The sequence below is a fragment of the Natator depressus genome, chromosome 18 (genome assembly GCF_965152275.1).
Source record: "Natator depressus isolate rNatDep1 chromosome 18, rNatDep2.hap1, whole genome shotgun sequence".
NCBI classification, from domain to species: domain Eukaryota; kingdom Metazoa; phylum Chordata; order Testudines; family Cheloniidae; genus Natator; species Natator depressus.
The window spans coordinates 16,649,662-16,673,042 of NC_134251.1; the positions used below are offsets into that span (position 1 = coordinate 16,649,662).

Here is a 23,381-nt window from a genome sequence, read left to right on the forward strand (position 1 = left end):
AACTGCATGGTAATGTGGATGTAGGTCCGTGCTTCTGAACAGTAATAGCAGCAGCTGAGTGTGTCTTGCAGTTTAGTATTGGGAGCTGTACTATGTTAAGTGTGATAGGACTGGAGTGAAAATCTAAAGGGCTGTCACTGAATGAATCCATGTAATCAGGTAACCGCAATGCTTATGTTTTGGGCTTAAAAAATTCTCTGGTCATTGGGCCAAAATGAGAACAGGGCAAGATGAGGTTCCTCCTCTCCCCTGCCTCAGTGGCACTCACTTTGTCTACCTCAGCAGCCTCCAAACAAAATTGTATGGTTCTCTCCAAAGGGATGCTGCACACAACACACCTGTCCACGTCAGGACATTGTTTTTACTGTCTCTCTGATTAACTCTGTCCCTTTGTTTTTATAACACCTCTGTATTAGCCTTTCTGTTCAGAGGCCATTAATAGTCTGATTAGTAACAGCGATACCAAAAGGGCTCTGAGCCACCATTGATTGTAAACCCTCAAGTTGCTCTTTACTTACATGGCATTTACAGTCTAGTTAGTGTAAAAGTTCTAGCTGGTGTGAGCTAGGGACTTTAGCACCTCCCAGATTTATATGTTCTATAGAGATGAGGAGTCTGGTCCTGTTGGCAAGGAAGCTTTAAACAGAGCAGCCCTAAGAAGGGCATGCAGCTAATATGTAACTTTCTAGCTCCTTGCCTTTTTTCTTTGCACCCTTTTTTCCTGAATTGTTGGTATCTCCCATCATATTTTATGTGCTATCTCTGACCTCATTTTGACAGGTGAATTGCTTGTGTAGATTCATCTGAAAACAAATGCCCTTAGCCGTCAGTAGCAAGCAGAATTCAGACCTTTGTCTTAGCATCTTCATCCCAACAAGTAGCTTCTTGGCTGGGTGAGGAGCCACCAGTACAGCACATGGTTAAATTCTTGTACAGAGGAGACTCAAAAATAACTCACTCCGTGGTATAGTAGTGCTGCCATGCTCTAGAGTGCTGGGACGCAAAGCTTGCCCTAAGGGAAATACTCGTTTGACCAGGTTTGGTTTGAAAAGATTCATCTCTGAAATTATAGGAGTGCAGAAGAATTATTAGTCTTGTGGTTGTATGATGGTGGATATTTCTGCCTTCCCAAAATTCCTGTGCAGTTTTGGTTGGATACACTATTCACCTCCTACACTTTTGTTTCATGTTACTGTGCGCTGATATATGGTTCCACCCCAAGGTAGCTGCATTTCAGTGGTGGGTGAAGTGATTTGTGTATGTGGGTCAAGATTTTCAAAAGTGACTTTGATTTTTGGGTGCCTAACTTGAAGCATTTTAAAGGGGCCAGATTTTCAGACTGTATGGTCAGCATTTCCTGAAAGTCAGGTCATTTTAAGGAGAATCATAGACGACACTCAGAACCATAGTTTGTTAAAACAACTAAGGATTCTATTGGCTGGAAGATCATTGTTCCCTCATGCAGTAATGCTCCAGGAACACCATGGGGCTGTGATTCTTTTTTCCCAGGTTGGTCCGTAAGTGAGTAATTTAAGGAGACTTTAAAATCTAGAAATAGGACTAGCTTTCTGCAGCACAACCCTGACCGCCTTCCTCTCCCCCTTTGTGCCCCATTGGTACCTGTGGCGTTTGGAATTTGGCGTTTTTCCTGTTCAAAGCATTTTGCTGCACAGTGACTAGTGGGGTTTTCTCTGCCCTCAATTCATGTAGTAATTATTGGTTTTAAGAGTTCAGCTGGACACTAAAATGGCTGTTGAAGGAAGTTTTATTTACAGGCTGCTTGTCAAAGCAGCTGCTGATGGTGTTTAAACAGGCTATGGGCAGCTCACCTTATTGAGTGAAGCTTTCTTCCTGGCAGCTTTCCTGGTGGAGGCAGTTCAGACTAATTAAAGCTTGTTTCATTTAGAGCAAATAAAGCCAAGTTTGTTGGAAGAGGGATTGGTTTGCAGAGATGGGGAGGGTGAAGCAGGCACCACTTCTCCATCCTGTTTGCCCCCTCATGCCTCCCTGGACTGTTGCCAACGGGGATTGGAATTAAAGGTAAAATGCAGAGCCTTCGGTGTTCTATCACTAAGGGCTTCATGGCTTTGGCACAGTAGTTTACAGGTTGTTGTAAAGACTTGGGGTTAGAGATTTGTATAGCAAACTCAGAACAGGCCAATAATCAGCTGTTGACCCTGGCAGCTTGAATGCAGAAGCAGAGTACCTCTGCATCTAAGGATAAAGGAGATGCTCCAACCCCCACCCTTTGAAAGGAAGGGAATGGAAGAAGGGGAAGAATTTTTGTGACCATCCCAAAATTATTTTACAGGGGCCATGAGGGAGAGGTGCACGAGCTAACCCAGCAACCATAGTCTGCAGTTGTACCTTCACTTAGTTCAGAATTGTGGCTGTGGTAAAGAGACATTAAATTTGGGAGTTCCATGCTTCTGGTATGATTTCAAGCCATATCCTCTCCCTTCACTGGCAGGTTTTTCTCCTGGCAACTGCTCTGGGTAATCGTGCTCACATGAGGAACAGCATGGTGTTGGCTCATGCATAACTGAGGGGCTGCTAAATAGCAGAGGAGATTGGGGCACTTGGGCTTTTCGCCTTTGTTTCCTTAAATTGGATTTTTCTTAACTTGAAAACTGGGAGCCTTATCTCTAACATGCCTTTCGGAAAGCTCAGTCTGAGCTTCTGGGAACTGTCCTCTTAGACTAGACAGCTCTTCAATTGCCACCAAAGCAATACCAATCAAAGACCAACAGCAGAGTCTAGTGTGCCGATGGGATACTTCAGATTGTTTGTCCAACAGTATTTTAACTAAAGTGCTGAAATATTAAAGCACCTTCCTTTCCTGAGAGTTCTGTTAGGAATAGCACAAGTCAAGGATTTTTTTCCAGCTGACCAAGCTGCCCTCGTGCCACTAGCAAACATTCACTCATCTTTAACCTTGTTTTGTTTCCTTTAACCAAATTTTCCACCATCGGTATGAAGCGCTCTGTGAAAGAGCCAACCTTTGAAGCTGGGCTCAACTGCCCCTTTGGTCAAAGGAAGTTACTGCCAGTTGGAGCCTCATTCATTCTTGGATTTGATTTCACAGCTGTCCTCAGAGTTTCTCGTGTAGAAATCCTTCTAAAGTATTTAAAGGGACTTGCTCAGGTTTTTTTTTTTTTGAATCCTCTTGTATTGCAAGTAACATTCTAAATTATTGAAACTGGGTGCTGTAATATTTTCAAAATGTGTTAGATGCAAATGAAGGGCATGTTCACTGGCCTGAAGAGCTTGCAGTCCAGTGCACTCTTACGTTGCGGAATGAAGAGACAGGTCTGTTTTTCTTTTCTGTTTATAGTGAGTTTCTAACACTGTTGCGGTATGTGCAAACCCTACAGGTGATCTAAGAGAACATCAGAGCACACTTCTGTTGGTCAGAGCAACAGTTCTGTTGGTCTTCAGGTTTTGTGGATGCTTGGTTTTCAGTTAAACCTACATGTGGGGCCAGATTTGACCTAGATTATTAATTGATGGTTTTCTGATGGTCAAGGATGCCCTGTCCATTAACTCAAAGGAGGGATCAGAAAGGTACATTACCACTGAAAAATCCCTTCTTAATACAGAGCAATCACATACTGGTAGTTATTAGAGGTACACTTTACTTTCTGTACACTAGCAAGTAAGAATGATTCAGATCACCAGTCTACCATTAAAAGAGAATACACAAAGATAAACAGAATTAGCAACTAATGCAGCTTGAGGATGCATTTAGTTTTCAGTTTCATCAAAATCCTTCAAAATTTTGATTAACCAAGTCAGAAACAAAACAGATTATTTTACATCTTCCTCCATTATAACACTGTTCAGTTTACAGTGTGAGATGCATAGATCTGTGCTTTAACACCCTCCCACCAGGATGCTGGTGGACAAGCCCTCCATACAGCCTTGAGTGTGACCTGCCAGTAGGAGAGTGTTGCAGACTCCAGCTTGTCTTGCAAAGGAAGTTGATCAGAATCCTCCCCTCTTCTCCAGGTGGCAGGTCTGACCCTGCTGGCAGTGGGGATTTACACAGCCAAGAATGCTACTGGGGTTGCAGGGCGATACATAGAAGCTCGACTGGGCAAGCCCTCCCTGGTGAGAGAGACCTCACGCATCACAGTGCTGGAGGCACTCAAGCATCCCATCAAGGTAAATACCTTCTTTCCTTTGGCTCGCTGTTAGCTGGGACGCAGCTTGTTCTAGTCCTGCTCTAGGGGTCTGGCAGTTTGATATCGAGAACTCCACACTTAGTGCTCATATTTTCATAATGTGTTTTTTTAATGAATTTCTCCTTCTCAGGTTGGCAAGCGTCTTACCAGCAAGGCTCAAGATGCTCTTGAAGGAGTTGTTCTCAGCGTGAGTATAGGCTTTTGCTATCTCAAACCATCCAGGATCTTGGTGTCTAAATATCAAAGGTTCTCTCCTTGCTTTCATTTTAATTTTTGTTGCAGTTCAGTAATACTGGAAATGTAGCACTCTTGGGGCACCTGGAGTGTAAATAAGCTTCCATGTTCAGCATGAAACACATTAAACACCCTGCCAACCTTTGATCCCTCTGTACAGAGCAGTTGGAAGTCTTAGGTCAGCGTGATTTTTCTCCTTAGTCAGCATGTTAATCTGGCAATTCTGGCCAAATTCTACATGTCGTCTCTAATCTGTGACCTGTTACTGCTCTGACCGCCACAGTTAGGCCAGAGAACCAAGCAACATATGCCTTTGACTTTGAACACCGTCTGAATGGCTATCAATCCACTCATCAGAACTGATTTTGCACATTTGTTTCTGAATTTCATTCCGTAATATCAGGTGAATTAAAGGGCGTTTTTTAGAGAGTGTTACCAAAAAAAAGTGTCTGTAGGAATATCTGCCTCTGTATTTCTCAGAATGTAAGAATATGTATAAGAAATGCATTCACTCCCACTTACATGGAAGGTTTATTACTATCAGTAGTTTTGCTTCTAACTTGGCTTGTTACATACCTTCCCCCTCTTGTCCCTTTTTGTAGGTAGTTCATGGAAAATAAGCTCCTAGAGCAGGGGTGACCAACCTGAGCCTGAGAAGGACCCAGAATTTACCAATGTACGTTGCCAAAGAGCCACAGTAATATGTCAGCAGCCCCCTATCAGCTCCTCCCCACCCTCACGCTCCCAGTGCCTCCCACGCACTGGCAGCCCCGCCAATCAGCGCCTCCCACTCCCTCCCGATCAGCTGTTTCATAGCGTGCAGGAGGCTCTGGAGTGCGGGGGGAGGAGCGAGGGCACGGCAGGCTCAGGGGAGGGGGTGGAGTGGGGGCAGGGCCTGTGGCAGAGCCAGGGGTTGAGCAGTGAGCACAGCCCCCCACCTCCCCTGGCTTGTTGGAAAGTTGGCACCTGTAGCTCCAGCCCCAGAGTCGGTGCCTAGACAAGGAGCCACATATTCACTTCTGAAGAGCCGCATGTGGCTCCAGAGCCACAGGTTGGCCACCCCGTCCTAGAGCATCCATGGTAGGGTAGATTCTGAAATGTTCGTATCCATTTTCAGTCCCAAAAATTATTCTTCTTTGCTCATTGTGGCTTGAATTTGAAGTAATTATAACTTGAAATACAATAAATCCTGAAGCAGAAGGAGGAACTACTCAAGTCCAAGCCAATAAGCTGCAGGAATTCAGGCTAAGAACTCATCAGACCCGAGACTGCAACCCTGCTCTCTGCAGACAGCATTGATAGCCATCTGCCTATACCAGTGTGTGAAGCATAGGCATCTCTGGGTATCGGATGTATTGTCTGTTTCCCGAACGTAACTTTTCTCCTCTTGCAGCCCAAGCTGGAGGAGCGTGTGAGAGACATTGCCATAGCAACAAGAAATACAAGAACGAACAAAAGTTTGTACAGGAATATCCTTATGTACGGCCCGCCTGGTACTGGGAAGACTCTCTTTGCCAAGGTAAGACCCTGCCAAGATTTTGACAGCCCAGCTGTTGTGGGTTTTCAAGGAGTACCCTACAATGTTATAACTATATCTCTCTGGGCTGCAAGCAACTGCTGTTGCTTTGCTGAGCGTGTGTGTGTGTGTGTAGAGTGGGATTCCAGGGTGCTGAGGGAGGAAGAAGAGGCATCCACATTATAGCGTTTTGCTCTGTGCTCCGGGTTAGACAGTCCAGTGACTTGAATTCTAGATTTCAGCCTAGAGAGAGAAACTGTCCCCTCTGGACTGGCTGATGGCATGACACAGCCTCTGTGTGCCACTTGGCAGACATGACTTGTGAAATGCCAACGCCAGCCCTGGTATCTCATTTCCACCTCTGTTAATCATATTTGACTCCTAAACGGGCTATCCTGTTGCTTACTAACTCATAGGGGGAGAGAGCAGGAGGGCTGGATAAGTAAGGATTGTTCTGTCTGCCCTATCAGTGTGCTGCTCTCTGATTTAGTCTGGATTTGACTCTGACAAACAGCACACTACTTTCAAGCAGCAGTTCTGAGGGGTGGAAAGACCTCGTTTAACTCAGATAATGGATTTCAATTTTGCTCTCGAAGCCCCAGAAAAAACTTTCTCCCAACCCTGATAGCTGTTGGCTTATGACCCAGTGCAGGAAGGTTTAGATACCTTCAAAACTTTTTTTAATGTGGTGTTCTAATTCAGGATATTCTTATCCATATAAACATCCAGTCCTTCCTGAATCCTGCTATGCTCTTGGGCTCAGTGATCTCTTGTGGCAATGAATTCCACAGGTCAGTCGTGGTGTGGAAAAGTCATTCCTTTTCAGTCTTGAATTTGCCACCTTTTTTCATTGACTATTCCTGTGTTCTTGCATTAAGAGCATCCATGTTGTGAAAAGCATTGTATGGGTCATGGAGACTGAATTAGCCTCTTGTCTCTCGAGGCTAGCCCTCAGGTTTGGAGTTGACATATTGATGGAAAAGAGATGTTATGGCTTGAACTGTCTCCACCCTTGCTGAACGGGTGTTTGTAGAAATAAAAGCTTTCAAGGATTCCTGAGAGAACACCTTTCACACGCATTAGTTGCAGGGAGAGACGGCATTATCGCAGCTGGAGCTGTGCGTTCGTTAGCCTGTTACACCACCAGATAGTCCATTACTCCTGTTTGGATCGTCTGTCTCTCTTGAATAACGGTGGTGGTGGCACACAATATGTTGTATGGCACTGAATCTACACCCGGCTGCCAGCCAGAATTCACCAGCACCTGGGTGCAAAGACCCCGTGCACTTACTCATTCCGTGGTCTTTAGGCAGCAGTGTGGAGCACAGCTGACGTTCAGGTCTTACACAGGCGGGCTACAACTAAAATACAGGTGGGTAACTACTGAGTGGGGGAGCTACAGCACAGGAGTTGTAAACCTTCCTCAATAGCAAAATGAGATGCTGCCAGTACCATAGGAAGCTCGCTACTGTTAGAATTCGTCTCTTTATCTGAACATCATTGGTGTGAAGTCTAATTATGGATCAGCTGACTTGACCTCTGAGAAGAACAAGTGTAGACCAGACAAGACTCTAGTGTAAAGGGACATTATTTAACAATTTGGTGGGAGGAAAGCATCAGTTTCTTGTGATCTACTCTAAGGAAATATGTCCTGCTCTTGTAGGTCTCTTGTCATCCCACGCTCCTGTGCTCCCATGAATGGGAGGTGGGGAGAGAAGTCTGAGGGTCACATTCCCATTACGTCCTCCTGCATATTTTTTTCGAGCAAGTGTGTATGGCAATGTGTGCTCTCAGGCAGCGCTTCTACTCGGGGAGACACCATCCCTGGGAGTTCACTGCCCCCTTGTGCTTTCCTGTACTTAAAAAACTGGTGGACAAATAAGGGAAGTCAGAGGACTCTGCAGGCTACTGAACTCTCAGGGCTGCTGCTTCCGTTGTAGAAACGTGCTCTCCAAACCAGGTCTGGTAGCAGTGTCTAGATGCATGCATCCGACGAACTGGGTATTCACCCACGAAAGCTTATGCTCCAATACGTCTGTTAGTCTATAAGGTGCCACAGGACTCTTTGCCACTTTTACAGATCCAGACTAACACAGCTACCCCTCTGATACTTGACTGCCTCATTGATCTCCTTCAATCCTGGCTTCTAGGGGCCACTGGATTTCTGTTTCCATAGCCCATTTGATCACTGGCCAGTTGTAGTGGCATGGATGGCTTTTGTGATGTGGCTACCAATCCACCAGGAAAGCGGCTGAAAACCACCAACTTGTCCCGCAGCATCAACATTCAGATAGGCTTTAACAGAAAACAAAGCAGCTACATGGACTCGGTCCTCAGTGAACAATAAAAGATGGCAGCGTGGAGCAACATGACAGGGTTTTCTGCTTCCTGCAGTGTAGGGCTCTATGGGTCAACAGTCTGTTAAGTAGCTGTGCTGGATGGCAGGCTGTGAACACCGTGAATGTGGCTCTGAGCTCCCAGCACTGTCAGCCTGATTCTGAACACTTTTAACATTTAGTAGCAGGAGCTGGGTGATTTTAATGGACAAAGCAAAGCTTTTTTTCCCCTGCCTCCTGCCACCCAGCAATTAATTGGTCCGGTTCAGCTGAGCATGTTTCACTGGAGATGGGAAGGCGTTAATGGCATACGTAGCGGTGGCTGTCACGTCCCTGCACAAACTGGCTTGTTCCCTTTGACCTTCAGACAAGTTCCCTTCAGCTGAGTCGGCAGAACTGGGCAGCAAGGACTGCGCTGGCGACTTAAGTTCTATTCTCAATCCAGCCTGCTGGCCGTGGCAGGGCTCCACCAAGCTGCTCCTTGCCACCACCTCCTGATACGGGGCATGGGGGAGGAAGAGGCTCTCTACTGTTCTACTCCTTTCCTACGCTCACCTGAGCCCAGAGGTGTGTGTGGTCGCTCATGCTTACGCCTCCTGCAAAATGTTTATTATGACAAAGTTCCTGTATGTTGGGACAGATTGAACTCTCGACCAAGCCCTCTATGGCTCTCAGACACTGGCAGTTGCAGGCTGATTCCCCACTGGCATCCTTTAGTCAGGTAGAGGGGATGTTTAAACTGGGAGTTAACGTCATTGTCTTTAAATCGTGAGCTGAGGACTTCAGTAACTCAGCCAGAGCTTAGGGGTCTATGTCAGGAGTGGGTGGGCGAGGTTCTGTGGCCTGGAATGTGCAAGAGGTCAGACTTAGATGATCATGATGGTCCCTTCTGGCTTTAAAATCTATTGATCCAAAGCTGGGGGGACGAAGGGAGGTTCTCCTGGTGCTGTAATTCCACCCTGTGATGACACAGCGTCCTCAGCAACTCCAGTTGGTGTGAAGCCGTTCTCCATAAGCGCCATCTCTATGCCCTGTCCAGCCCACCTGATGGATCAGCTGGTACTATGCACAAGCACAGCAGATTTGCTTACTTTCAGGCTTGCTGGAGACATTCCTGGCCCACTCCAAGGGCTTCTTTATGAAACCCTTCACTTGGCAGTCACCAGACTCATGACTTGAGTCAGGCTTTAAAAACAGCCTCCAAAACGGAAGGACAAGTTCCATAATTTAGGCTGAATGCCAGAGAAGTTAAATAATCATCAACAAGCCAGGTTCTTAACTCCATCAGCAAATAGAGAAATGCAGAGCTTCGTCCCTTGTTGTTTGTATCACTCTAACCCCTAAAAGACCTAGTTGAGATTAGGGCCCCATTGTGTTGCACAGATAGGCAAGAAACTGTCCCTGCCCTGCAGAGTTTACAGTCTAAACAAACAATGCAGCGAAAGGGATACAGAGTGTAATCAGAAGGTGGGAAACTGAGGCTCAGAAAGGTTAAATGAGTTGCCCAAGGGAGGGAGTCTGGTGTCCTGTTTTTAAAAAACATGGATGTCAAATTGGAAAAGGTTCAGAAGAGCTACGAGAAGGATCTTAATTCTGGAAAATCTGCTTTACAACTAAGAAACAGAAGAAGCTCCATCTATGTAGTTTTTCCAAGAGAGATGACTTGATCAAGGTGTATAAATACTTAAATGAGAAGAATGTTTTGTGGCTCTAATCTAGCAGACAAAGGCTTTACAAGATCCCCGATTTGGAAGCTGAAGCTAGATACATTCAGGCTACAATTAAAGTGTAAATTTTTAACAGGCAAGGGTAATAACCATTGAAGCAGCTCACATCAGTCAGTCTTTAAATCAAGATGAGATGTCTTTCTAAGATATGTGCTCCAGCCTAAGCAGAAGTTAGGGACTTGATGCAGGAATCACTGGGTTAAATTCTCTGGCTTGTGCTGTGTAGGAGGTCAGACTATAGGATTATAGTGGTCCCTTCTGTGTCTTAACATTTTTGAATCTGGATCTCCCGAGTCTGCCTGCAAGGTTATCCATTCTTCCTTCCTTTCCCTTAAAATACTCTACTGTGCCCCTCTGTGACATGAGAGCATGGTTTAATATTACTTGTACTTCCATTTTTCATCAGCACCGTAATTTGCAAGCATTAATACTCTCAACCAGGTGAGGGGGCAGAATGCCCAGGATTTTACAGATGGGCAGATGAGGTGGAGAGGCTCTGACATGTCCCAAGCCATAGCAGATGTCAGTAATTTAATACCCTCTTCCCACTTTCTTATTCTGTGCTCTTGAATAGTGAATGAGAACATTTTAATCACCACTCAAAAACCTCTTTTCTCTTCCCTTTTTGTTTTCCAGAAATTAGCCATGCATTCAGGCATGGATTATGCCATCATGACAGGTGGCGATGTCGCCCCCATGGGGCGGGAAGGAGTTACTGCCATGCACAAGGTCTTTGACTGGGCTAACACAAGTAGGAGAGGGTAAGTAGGAGTTCCTTTGGCATCTGAGCTTTGCATAGATCCTTTACCTTGCATGGGGGACCTAGTGGAATGGGAGCGCGTAATGACCAGGCATTTGTGAATCATAGGGGTATGTCTGTACTGCAATCACAAGGTGTGATCCCAACTTGAATGGGCATACCCGAGCAAGCTTTAATCTAGCTAGCTTGGATCCTAGGCCAGTAAAGCTGAGGCAGCATGAGCTTCAGTGAGCACTGTACAAGCCTGCCCAGGACCGCAGGTAATTACTCATGGGGCTAGCCTGAGCTGAGGCTGCGCTGCTCGAGGACCTGAGCTGTTTAGATTAAAGCTAGCTCAGATGAGTCTGCTTGAACTGCAGTCACACCCTGTGATTGCCATATAGATGTACCCACAGATGCTTCTGGGTAGAAACTGTAATGGAACAGGTGTTGCATTACCCATCCCATATCATACCTTTTTAATAGTGACCTGCAATGGGGTGCACTCTTCGTCTGCTTAATGATGTATAAAAGGCTGAAAAAGTTCTCCCCTCCTGGCCCCCCACTCATGAAAAAGAATGTTCTGCTTGCTCTTTACCTGAGACTTCTCAGGGGTGTCAGCGCTTGCCTTCTCTGGTCCTGGCTGGATGTCTTCATAGAGGAATGGAGAATTGGAATGGGAACTCTCTCGGCTCCCAGTTGAAGAGGTGGGAATGGTGAATCCTGGAGAGCTTTTCTCCTAAGCGAGTCAGTGGTTGGAATTAAATAAATGGTAACAAAAATTGAGACATGACCACGTTTTAAAGAGTCTGTCTAATAATGCCCTCCCCTTCCTGTTGCTCAGGTTTTAGGCTTTTGCGGTGTCATGATCCTCCTGCTTGTCTGGTTAATTCTCCAATGAGCTTCCAGCAAAACCAGGGAATTCTATTCTTGATGTTTGTAACAATCCATTCAAACACCTTGCAGTTCATCAAGAAGCAAAGCGCAAACGCTTCCTGCCTTTCCAAGACCCCTTTAAAACAAACACTCTGGAGTGGTTCTTTCATTCAGACTAAATCCCCACTCTTGAGTCTTGAGAGAGCACCTAGCTAAGCTATTTGTGGTGATGTGAATTGCTTCATGCGAGCTGCAGGAAGGCATGAAGCTGATATCACTCTTCTATGTGCACCCTTGTCCCCTCCCAGGCATATTAAAAATCTAATAAGAGGTCTGGGAGCCATCTCGTTTTGCTCCTGTGCTATTTTGCAGGATATAAGCCTTGCATGGAGAGGGCTAATGGGTGATTTATGTGTCCTGTTATTGGTTCAGACAGACATTTTCTTGCAGTGTCCATATGGATACTCTGCTGCGTTCATCACCGAATTGTTTTAATTTGCCCCAAAAAGTTGATATTTAAAGCTTTCAAAACAAACTTCCTTTGGAAGAGTTTACAGCCTCCATTTTGAGGAGCTGGAAGGCAGAAGGCCTACAGTTTTTAAGAAATGGACTGGCATAGATAAGTTATTCCACTGCATACAATGTGCTGGAGGAACCCCAGGCTGCTTTCCGTAGGTTTGGGTCATTTTCCTACTGTCAGTAGGCAGATACTGTTCTGAAAAGGGGCGGGGGGAGGGGGGGGATCAGGGGAAGAGGAGAGATGAGATTTCCACTTCTAACACAAACTCCCTGTCAGAACACCACATTTCACAGCACTAGTTGGTCTGGAATTTGAACTTGTGACACTTAATCTATCTCAAGGCTGCACCCCAGAAATAGGAAATGGAAAGGCTACGGAGATGTATCCGTGCATGTTCTAGGAGCAGTGCTCACAAGCTTTTAAACAGCTTCCATCAGGTGCCATGCGTTGCCTTTCAGACTTGTAGTTTAGCTGTTGCCTCTGCTAAGCTGCCAGCATTTGGAGGCAGGGGCAGAGGCAACTCTGAAGAAACTGTTCTTTTGGGAAAGAGCAGTTGAGACTATTTCCTGGGAAGCTGGAGTTGAGTAAAAGGTTTTATTCAAAAAGGCACTTGGATCACTTGACAGGAAGCAGTATCTGTTGTGTTAGATAAATGAAAACATAATACATGGGCCTCCTCTTTACCCTGCCTCTCCTGCAGGGACCAGAAATCTTGGGTCACCAAAGCATTTATTTTTCTGAATTATTCATTGGCTTTACCTGGAGGAATGAATAAATAATAAAAACCATTATTTCCACCTGTGTGTTCAAAAATATTAATAAAGAGAGGGGATGGGGAAAATACCATTAGTTAGTGGGGGAAAGTTTTTTATGCCATGGGTGTGACCCAAAAGTTACATCCGTAAAATAACAGCAGCCGTAGCCATGGAATATTTTGTATGGCATATATTGTCACCGGGGCTGCTTGTGTTCTTGGATTTCTGTCTAGTGCCCTGAGCTGTGCATTTACTTAGTATTACAGATGCTAAAAAGAGCACCTACCCTACTTAATTACTTGAACATAACTCAAGTGCAGCAGTACAATTTAGGATTAGCCAATCCCACTAAACCATGTGGCTCAGACCCCCCACCAGCTGTTCCCCACACCCTCCTGGTTTTCAAGCATCTAGAGAAAAAAAGATAAGCTTTGCAACATGCCCTGAAAGTTCTTCAATTCAGGCTATTTCTGAGCAGTGGGGGACAAATTCCAAAGCTAGGGGACCCCGCCAACAGCCCCTTCCCATATATACTGGTGGAGCTTCAGGTTAGACACCTCTGATGATCAGGTCTGGGGAGAGAGGAGCCCTAAGCTAGTTAGGGTGCTCTAGATCATTTGCCTTCTTCCCTTGCTGTATCTGTCTCTACTTGTTTTGTTTTTTTTCCCTTCACAGCCTCTTGCTGTTTGTAGATGAAGCAGATGCGTTCCTACGGAAGAGGGCAACAGTAAGTGCTTTTCCATGCAGCCCCCATCTGTGTGTGGTGTGGGTCGGTCACTCAGCCAGCAGCTTTCTCGATTAACTTGACTAGTTAGCCTCGACAGGCAAAAATGATTAAAACTGGCAGGTGCCCTACTGCTTACATAATTAAGAGACTTGAAGAGGAGAAATTACCCTCTTGCAGCTGTGTGGGGCAAATGTCGTTCAACATTGACTTGAGAATTTGTTCCTTCCTCCAACAAGCAGTGGGGGGTGGGTAGCATGAGCCATGTGTTGGACAGTTTGCAGGTGGCTGGGTGATAGGAGAGAAAATGAGGAATTAAAATGACAGGAAGCAGCGGAAACATGGTCCCACATTTCACTGTTGTGCCCCTGCGGGTGTGTTTTACCCTGGCAAGTGGCTGGCTTGGACTCTTGTCATATCTGAGTTGTTTTCCACAGCACTAACAAAGCTGCACCAAAAAAAGCCACAAACTCCTTTTTGCCGGTTTAAGAACAAATCCCCGTGCTGTGCATTGAAGGGGAATCTCATCTTGCTCCTAGGCCCAGCACTCAGGATCCAAGTGATCTGTTTAAAGAGTTTTCATGTCCCGCCCTGGAGAAATCATATTAATACATGTTCAAGGGAATCCTTTTCTTATTGCAGCTTTTTATTCCCCTTCCTTTCAAGAACCTAAATAGAAAGTGAAAGCTTCCATTGGACATATTTATTCAGCCAAAGGCAGCAGAGTCCAGTGGATAGAGCAGTGTACCGGGAGCCAAGAGACCTGGGTTCTGTTCCTGGCTTTGCCACTGTTCTGCTTGGTAACCTTGAGCAAGTCACTTCACCTCTCTGTGTTTTTCCCTTCCCACTCTGTCTTGAATAGGTAGATTGTAAGCTCTTCAGGGCAGGCACTCCCACTGTATGTGTACAGTGCCTAGCTTAAGGGGCCCTGATCTCTTGCAGGGCCTTAAGCACTACCATAACAATGGAAAAATCACCATTAATATTTGCAAAGGTTGCAGCCCATCCTTGACCACCAGGTGAGTGACCCTCCTCTGAAATTTTCTCTTTGCAGGAGAAAATCAGTGAAGACCTAAGAGCGACACTGAATGCATTTCTGCACAGGACAGGACAGCACAGCAACAAGTAAGAACCCAGTCTCTGTAGTGCAATAACTCATGTTCAGTAAAAGCAGGCAGAAGTCTCTAAAGCATTTTTTTGCCTGGTGACAGGGTATACAAGTTGAGATGGTCACTGGGAGTTAGACCTTTGATCTCCTCCATCAAGAGATACAAAAATCTGTGCTGAGAAAACTGAGTGACTTATTGCATCTTAAAAATAAAACAAAAATTCGGTCACCTGCTTCTCTTTCCTTGGAGCCAGAAAAGAAGCTCATAAGTGTAGTGCATGAGTGGAGACTCCTGTTTTTCAAACTTGGAGGCTTTTTGAGTGCCCCAGAAAGTGTTTGAAGGGAGTCTGTACAGACCTTGTTGTAATATACGGTACAAGAGACTGAGCCGTCCTTATCCATGCAGATACTACATATGGCTCTGTTTTAACACTTGAGGTGCATTGCGCAGCCTTCACCGAAATGGGTAAGGACAGTATATGGCTCTGTAGATCGCCTTGAAGGAAGCATAAACACAGACTTTCCCCTTCTTGGGCGGTTAGCATTTCTGCTAAACCAGTGCAGTCTGGATTCATGGATGTCCGTGTCACTAAAGAAGGTGCTAGGCTTGCCATGGGGTTTAGTGGCATTCAGGTGTGTGCTTGAAACCCTTTAACAGGACTTCCTGGTGCCTGTTTGACCTGCAGCACTTTCACTCTTCCAGTGCCCCCTCTGACCATGTGCCCGAGGGGTGAGCCATCTCTCATGCCTAAAGCTGGCCCTGTTCTCACTTCTGAGCAAGCTCTCTAGTGGATTCAGTATATTTGTACTCTCTAGTGTAAATACACTTAGGAAACCCAGAGCTGTTCTCTCTGAGCCTGTCACGTGTGTCCACAAACACAGATTATTGTTTGGTGGTGGTGTCAAATACGTGTGCATGTGAATTAGCTTGACTGTCCTTCATCTTGTGCCCAGTTTCTGTATAGTCAGCATTTCCTACCCGGAGAGCGCTGCTTAGCCTAATGGGAATCATTTCCCTGTGATCATAATGGTCAAAATAAAATTATTTTTTTCTCCCCTTAAAGTCATTTTTTACTTTGTTTTTTTGCCAAGTCTGCTTGATGATTAAATTTATCCTTTTCTAAAGGAGCCAAGTCAAAAATAACCATCTCCTTTCTGAGTGCAGGGAGGTCAGATGCCCCCAGTGATTAAAACGTAATGAAGGACTTAGATAAAGAAGTGAACATTGTTATGGTAATGCTGTGTGATTGGTTCAGGACACTGGCAGGAGTTTTTTCTCCCAGAGGCACCCATGGGACTCTTCTTAGCACCGATGGGAGCTATAGTCTGCCAAGTTTGTTTATGTACGTTGGTCACCATTAAACTTTTCAGTTGCCTTAAAAGGGTGGGAATGTGGCCCACTGCATAGGGCACTGAAGCACGAGACATGAAAGCTGGGTTCTTTTCCTGGCTCTCTGTGGTCTTGGACAATTCCCATGCCTCGGTTTCCCCAGCTGTAAAATGGGGATAATCTTGTCCTCCTTTTCTGAAGCACTTTGAAAAGCTCTAGCAATGCAAAGAATTTAAGCACAACTAGTAATAAGAATTAACTAGGGCTACCCCAGTATTTCCCAGAGGTATGACAGTAGAATGAACACTGTACATACTGAGTGGGCGTAATGTTTTAAAGTAAACCTGCAAAGATTTAAAGGGTGACAGCGGATAAAGCCTAACCGTCAGGTCACTTAATGAAACTGTCTTTTGCCCTATGCCCTGACAAAGCAATTGAGATCAGCGAGGGAGCTCTTCCAGAAGAAGCCCCAGGACTCAGGATTAATAGAGTGTTGCAGCTCAAGATTTATTGTAGTTGTTGCCTCTCTTTTTCCTCCCAAGGAGTGGAGCGCTTTGCAAACCTTTATGGTTCACAATTCCCAGGGTAAACTGAAGCCCGGCGTCAGAGTCACAATCACACTGCAATCCAGCAGCAGGCTGGGAATGGTTCATACCAACCCCTTGCTCTAGCTACCTTTTTGAGGTACATTGGGCAGAGCTCTGGAGAAGCTTCTTCCAGTGCTTGCTTGTCCCGTGCTCCAATCCAAATGACCAGCTCCCTATTTTGATGAGTACTTAATTCGCCCATGACTCCTGCAGTAAACCATTCTAGGAAAGCGAATGTCTCCTGTAGATTTTGTGCACTGCTTAATTTTCAGAGATTCTCACTGCAGCTTTTTTAGATAAGTCCTTCCTGCCAGCAATATATGGGGATTTTGTTAGGTAACTCTGATAGCCTGTGTAAATACACGAGTGTCAGTGGGACCCTGAGGAGTTCTGTTACTTAGCAGGAACTGCCTTCAATGAGTGCTAGGTTTTATGTAGCCGATCTTAGCTTCCCAAAAGGACGTACTGGGAAATCTCAATGTTGGGTACCTGTTACTAACACCTCCAAGCAACTTCCTCCACTCCCTTTTCTCGAGCTGTCTCTCATAATCTTCCCCCTCGCCACAGAAAGACCTTTGTCTAGGAAGGCCCAGCTGTGCTTCCACCGTGGCTCAGCGGAATGCCAATGTGACTTTTGGGCCAGAGAAATTCTCTTTGCAAATGAATGCAAAGAACATGGCCCCTGGTGGGCCTGGATTTCAACAAGCGGCAAGAGGGTCAATATTTCAATAGCTGCAGTTAAAAGCCCATTTCAAATTATACTTCACCATTATGCCAGTAGCCTCAATTAATGCACTAAAGCGAAATTGGCAAGGGGGGAGAGCATCATCACAAAGCGAAAAAGCAGCCACTCAGTTTTCAAAATGCAAATTGGGAAGCCACCAGAAAGGGAGGGAGAGGGCCAGAGCGGGTAGATAGCTGGAGCAGCGTCCACTGTGCTGGAGCAAGAGGAGGGTCAGGTGAACCTGCCCGTTCTTGGACGCCCGCTTCCCTTAGGTGCGCTTGCTGGTGTGCTGGAAAGTCTGGGCTCTCACAGGGTGCTTGCACTGAAGGAAACACCATCTAACATTACCCAGCTTTAAATCAAAAGCAATTTCCCTGCCACTTGCAGTCTCCCTGCTGTTAAATGTTTCCATCTTTTAAGAGGAATTAGTGTCCCTGCAAAATGCCCTAGAGACCCAAATCCTCCTGTCACAAAACAGGTACGGCCCCAGCAGTGCAAGCCTCCCTGGTGTGCCATTCCCAGTGTCACTCCCCTCATGCAAGGGGCCGCTCCCAGTGCCAAGATGGCTCTGTTCAGTCCTTGGGGCTTCCAATGAAAGAGCCAGCAAGGGCTTTTTGTGAGGTGGCCATGTGTGCACTAGGAACTGGACTGAGGCTGCTCCCCATCTTGTTTCATTTAAGCCACCAGACTGCTGCTAGAGGGTAAGAGCTTTCAGCCAGCTCTCTGGGGTGAGTTTGAACCAGTGATCTAGAGGAATCTAGATGGAATCTGTCCCCTTGCCAGCACCTGGGCCTGTCTCTTGCTTCGGCTCGTACAGGAGATATTGGTGGTGGTCTGTGGGCGGGGGGTGGGGGGTTCTCTCACTCCAGCCGGCTGCTTCTGCACTGATGTAACAAGCCTCTTTCCAGCCCACGTCCGTCACTGTGGTAGCGATGGCAATGCCACTTTCCACATTGCGAGTAGACCTTCGCTGGAGCATTAAATAGTGGGAGAAGATGATGAGCTTGTGGAACTTGAGGAAGAAAGATTACCGCACATGGGCTCTGGCCCATAGCAGTCATGAGTCATATTGGATCTGCATCCATGGGTGTCTTTCTCGCTGATCTCACCTCCTCCCCCTCCCCAGGTTCATGCTTGTTTTAGCAAGTAACCAGCCAGAGCAGTTTGACTGGGCCATCAACGACCGAATCGATGAAATGGTGAACTTTGACCTTCCGCAGCTACAAGAGCGGGAGCGGCTGGTGAGGATGTATTTTGATAAGCACGTCTTGAAGCCTGCCACAGAGGGGAAACAGTAAGTATCCCATCCTCAGAGCAGTGGGGTCACTGAAGGTTTTGTCCTTGGGTCATAGAAAAGCTCTTCATTGATTATCAGCACTGGAGACCAAAACCCTCATCCCAGCCAATTGTGCCTATTGGTCTGAAGGTGGATTTCTCTGGGCTTCAGCAGTGTTTGTGCTGCGTAATGACCATGAGACTTCCTTTGCCATCATTCGAGAGTGTTCCCTGCTCTTCAACAGAATTGGGTAAGGGACGGGTAACATACCCTGGTGACTAGACCCTTGACAGTGATTGGGCTGCTAGTGTGCAGACACCACTGGGGAAAATGCTGACCAGTATTGTCTCATTTCCTTGTACTCCACCGTCTCTGTCTGTAGCCATCTGTGGTGTCTTGTCTTAGACTTAAGTTGTAAGGTCCTTGAGGCAGGGACCATCGTTTTGTTTTGTTTGTACAGTGCCTACCTCAATGGGGTCCATGACAGGGACATATAAGTGCTATGGTAATAACGGATGCTCTGTCTTAGGGTTCCCTCTCTCACGGTGGGTTCGTTTTAAGGTAGTATCTCTTGCATTTAGTGACAAGCTGTGCAATGCATGTTCAAATGAGGCCGAGAATATGCAACTTCAAGTTTTGGTGGTCTTGGGGCATATCCCAGTCTGTCAAGTTCTTCTCCCTATTTTCCTCCCAGAATAAGCATCTCTTGGTAGTGACTGCAATCAGGAGATAATTGGAGAAGGGGGAAATGGGGCAAAAGTGAAGGCAGAAGAAATATTTCCTGAGCCTTGACTTATTGAGTGCCCTCTGCTATCTTAAGAAGTTGATTCCAGTCCTCATTTGCTAGCTAAATATTTATACTTCATTAAACTGTGGGGTTTGTGTCTTTATCCACTACAGAGAGTTGCAGGGGGAATAGTGAGCTCCAGACTCCCGAATGTGAAATTACCCATATTGCAGTTTGCACGCCTGGCTCCTAGAATACTTAAGGGCTGAAAAAATAATTTGCTTCCAGAACACTCCTCGTTCAGCGTCTGAGTCATAGTTACACAATGTCTTATTCCTAGCAGCTCATCTGAGAATCTCCCCACTTCACCCTTCTTACCGCTGTCATGGGGGTGGGAATTAACATGCTACAGATTGGGGTAAACTGGAGCTTGGAGAAAGTCACTCCCACAGGATGCCAGTGGCAGAGCTGGGGGTAGAACCCAGGTCTCTTGATTCCCAGTCCTCTGCTCAGGCTTCTTCTAGGCTGTGCACTTTGTATTGAGCTGTCTTGTCCTTCTGGCCCCCGCCCACAAATGGACTAGAGAGATTCAGCCTCACGGCAAATCCCCCTTTTTTCTTATTGCTTATGAAACTCTGGAACATTTGGCTTAGACCTCATGAAGAGAAGTGGAAATTTTGCCAGCAAGAGGGGGACACTAATGAGAGAAGAGCTGATGACCAGCTGTGACAATCACGAGTTCACTGGGGGGCCAGTTTGAGCCTTTGTTTCCTAATTTCCAAAATAGAGCTGCTGCTGGGAGATAAAATTGCTCAAGTATTGATTGTTGACCAGTGCAGCAGCCACCTCTCCATTATTTTCAGCCAGTTCCTGGCACCTTTGCCGGGACTCCACTCCCTCGGTTCAGGATGCCCGTGGCCTAGTTAACGTTCTCGGTAGGAGTCTAAATCAGGCCAGAAGTCTCAGGTTGCCTTTGGGAGCCCACCACAGATGGCTGTGGCTAGTATTAGTCCATGTGCTATTCCTGATCCCGTCTCCATGTGAATGTTTCTCCTTTTGGGACACCCAAGCCCCTCCCGTGCATGCATTCAAGTGAATGGCTCCTGCACTGGCCTAACTCTGTTTCCATTGGCTTAAACGAACACGAGAGTACTTCTTAAAATCCCACCCTCCATTTTTTTTCTCCTGATGTTACTACATGGAAACTAATCCTTGTGCTTCTGACCTTTAGGCGACTAAAGCTGGCCCAGTTTGACTACGGGAAAAAGTGTTCTGAGATTGCCAAGTTGACGGAGGGCATGTCTGGCCGAGAGATCTCCCAGCTTGCTGTGGCGTGGCAGGTAAACTAGAAGTTGATGACTGGCATTCTTGGGTGGTTTTTTCTTTTTTAAGGAAGGGCTCAACCCAAGTCCGTGCTTGAGCAATCAGCTGATGGCAGCTTTACATTTGCGCTGGCGAAATCTCAAATCCTGCCTTTCATGTAGAACTTCACAAACTACACTCAGACTGCCCGGCTGAAATGCAGCTGGCTCTGGGGTGGATGGCATCAGTCAGCCAGTACCCAGCACACTGCACAGCAGTACCAGAGGGGACACTTACAATAAGCCATTCCCATATCAATAGCCTGTCAGCTTTTGCATTTCCCTGTGACATCTTAATCCCTCTTGCTGTGCTCTGGGTGTCCTGCAATTGGTTTATCGATGCTTGTCTTGCAGAAAACTGGCTCAGTAAGGAGGGCTACCAGAGCATGGTGCTAAATGATCAGTGAGCTGAGAGGAGCAGTGCCCAGTCTTGTTCACACTTGCAAAGACAAGGAACAAAAAGGGCATATCTCCAGACAACCCTCCATACAGAGCAGAGCCAGAGTCCAAAGATGCAGGTCTGGCCAGACACTGGCCTCAATAGAGATGGGTGAAGAGGTTTGTCAGGGATGACAAATGGCCCAAATATTGAGGGGCCAGATTCAGACCTGGTGGAAGCAGATGCAGAGACTTCACTGGAATTACACCCCTTATGCCAGGTCTGAATTTCACCCTGCGTCTTAAATGGTTATCTGCCAGACACACCAATCAGGAAACAGGTCCCCAAGACAGAGCAGGCAGAGTCTGAAAACTTATCAGCCTAATGTTTGATAGCTGTTCCCAAAGCAAATACTGCGGTATCCTGGCAGCTTAGAGCCCAAATATGAGATCGTTGAGATGCTGTACAGAGGGCTGGTGGTTATCCAGGATCTCAGGTGTCATACAAGAAGCATATTGAACAGAGCGGAAAAACAGATGCGGGGGGAGACAGCTTTGGTCTCTGCTAGTGGATTTCTAAGTCATTGTTAAAAATTTGAAAATGTCTAGTTCATAAGCAGTTATCGGGCAAGTGATGGTGGCTTGTTCTGGCATTCTTGCCTCAGGCTGTGAGGGTGCAGGTAGTAGGGGCTGGGCGTGTGTCTAGGTTTTTGACATGTGAAAAGTAGCTTTGCTGTCAGTTTTCTGTTGCTCACAAAGACAGAGAAGTGCTTTGTGGATCGTGGCACCTCCCTCAGACCCCAGTTGTGCTTCCTGGCATCCAACAGAGCACTCCTTCCTTGGTCCGCTCCGCTTATGGGGTCTGGGGAGCCATCCACAGTAACGACAGAAAGATGGCGCACTCTGAAGTGTCTCATATGATGTGGTTATGCTCTCCCACGCTCCAGGCTTACAGCTGAGGGTTATCTAGCATTTCTGTCTCCTTCAGTCAAGCGGAAAAGGTGGGAGCCTGGCATGGCATCCCATAGGAAGCATAGGAGCGCTTGGTCTTGTGGTGAGGCACTGCGGATGCGTTTTTCATCAGTGATCCCTGTGGATGTGGGCTGGAAGCTCAGATCTTGATCAGTGTTTCTGGGAGGGAGGGTGATTGAGACCCAAGTACTAGTTCATGTGTTAGTGCGAGATTGTTTGGTTCTCCGGTGAGACCTCTTTGTATTATGGTGGCCTGTTCATTTAATCTGGAACAAAACTCCTCATCCTACCTTCTTCAGAGCACTTTTAAGCCTGGAACCAGAACTGGTCCTGAGACACACTTAGACTACAGACCCACACAAAGCACATACGTCAGCCGTGTTCCCTTCTCCCTCCATCGGAGCTACGACCTGGATTGCATCTGTGGCTGATGAAAAGAACAACCCCACAGTGGTTTGGCTTCAGCTTGATTCCCTCTTCTTGCTTTGCATTCGTGAAAGGAGGCCTTGCAGAACTGCATTTCTCATTAAAACTTAATTCTTCAGCAGCCACGGTGGCATATGCCAGGGTGATGGCATAGAGCCTGTTGCTCATAAGCAGCTCCCCTGACCTTCTGTTGGGTGTAAATTACAGTAGTCAGAGCAGAAAGTCTGTTGCTTTTTTTACAGCAGGTGCTCCCAAAGCAGAGCGCAAAACACACACCTGCTGACTTCTGCATAAATAAATGTTACTGCGCTGCTGGAATAGAGATTGGAACTGGGTATTTTCCTCTGTAGCATTGGCCTCGTATAAGCGATCTGTATTGCTGTGGCTGTTACTGATGGTAAGAAGCCTGTGACACCTCGGGGTGGGTTTGATACACTGAAGTATAGAAGATTGAACAGACTCCTCTTGCTAAATGCTGCGCAGTAACTGAAGTCATGGTGGATTTCCACCTCAATGGAGTACTCAGGATTTCCAATGTTATGGCCGAGAGCAGAGGTCCCTTCCAACTCTGATATTCTGTGATTTCAGTTTGGCCCTTTGATAGTCAATATGCCATGTACAGATTTCAAGTTACTAAAGAAGAGTTATACAACTTCTCTGAAAGTTAGTTCAAAAAAGAACTAGATCAGTTCATGCAGAATAGGTCCATCAATGGCTATTAGTCACGATGGGCAGGGATGGCTTCCCTAGACTCGGTTTGCCAGAAGCTGGGAATGGGTAACAAGGGATGGATCACTTGATTACCTATTCTGTTCATTCCCTCTGGGGCACCTGGCATTTGCCGCTGTCAGAAGACAGGATACTGGGCTAGATGGACCTTT

General features: G+C 46.3%; 1 protein-coding gene across 1 annotated transcript in view; it reads left to right on the forward strand.

The window, feature by feature from the left end:
• Window positions 1-23,381, forward strand: part of LOC142000672 (ATPase family AAA domain-containing protein 3) — a 68,147-nt gene that overhangs the window by 23,144 nt on the left and 21,622 nt on the right. Inside the window, exons 8-15 of the mRNA XM_074975105.1 lie at window positions 4,009-4,164; window positions 4,315-4,371; window positions 5,812-5,937; window positions 10,634-10,758; window positions 13,563-13,614; window positions 14,666-14,736; window positions 18,487-18,654; window positions 20,595-20,703. Of these exons, the coding sequence (XP_074831206.1) occupies window positions 4,009-4,164; window positions 4,315-4,371; window positions 5,812-5,937; window positions 10,634-10,758; window positions 13,563-13,614; window positions 14,666-14,736; window positions 18,487-18,654; window positions 20,595-20,703 (864 nt within the window). The remainder of the gene's footprint in view (window positions 1-4,008; window positions 4,165-4,314; window positions 4,372-5,811; window positions 5,938-10,633; window positions 10,759-13,562; window positions 13,615-14,665; window positions 14,737-18,486; window positions 18,655-20,594; window positions 20,704-23,381) is intronic.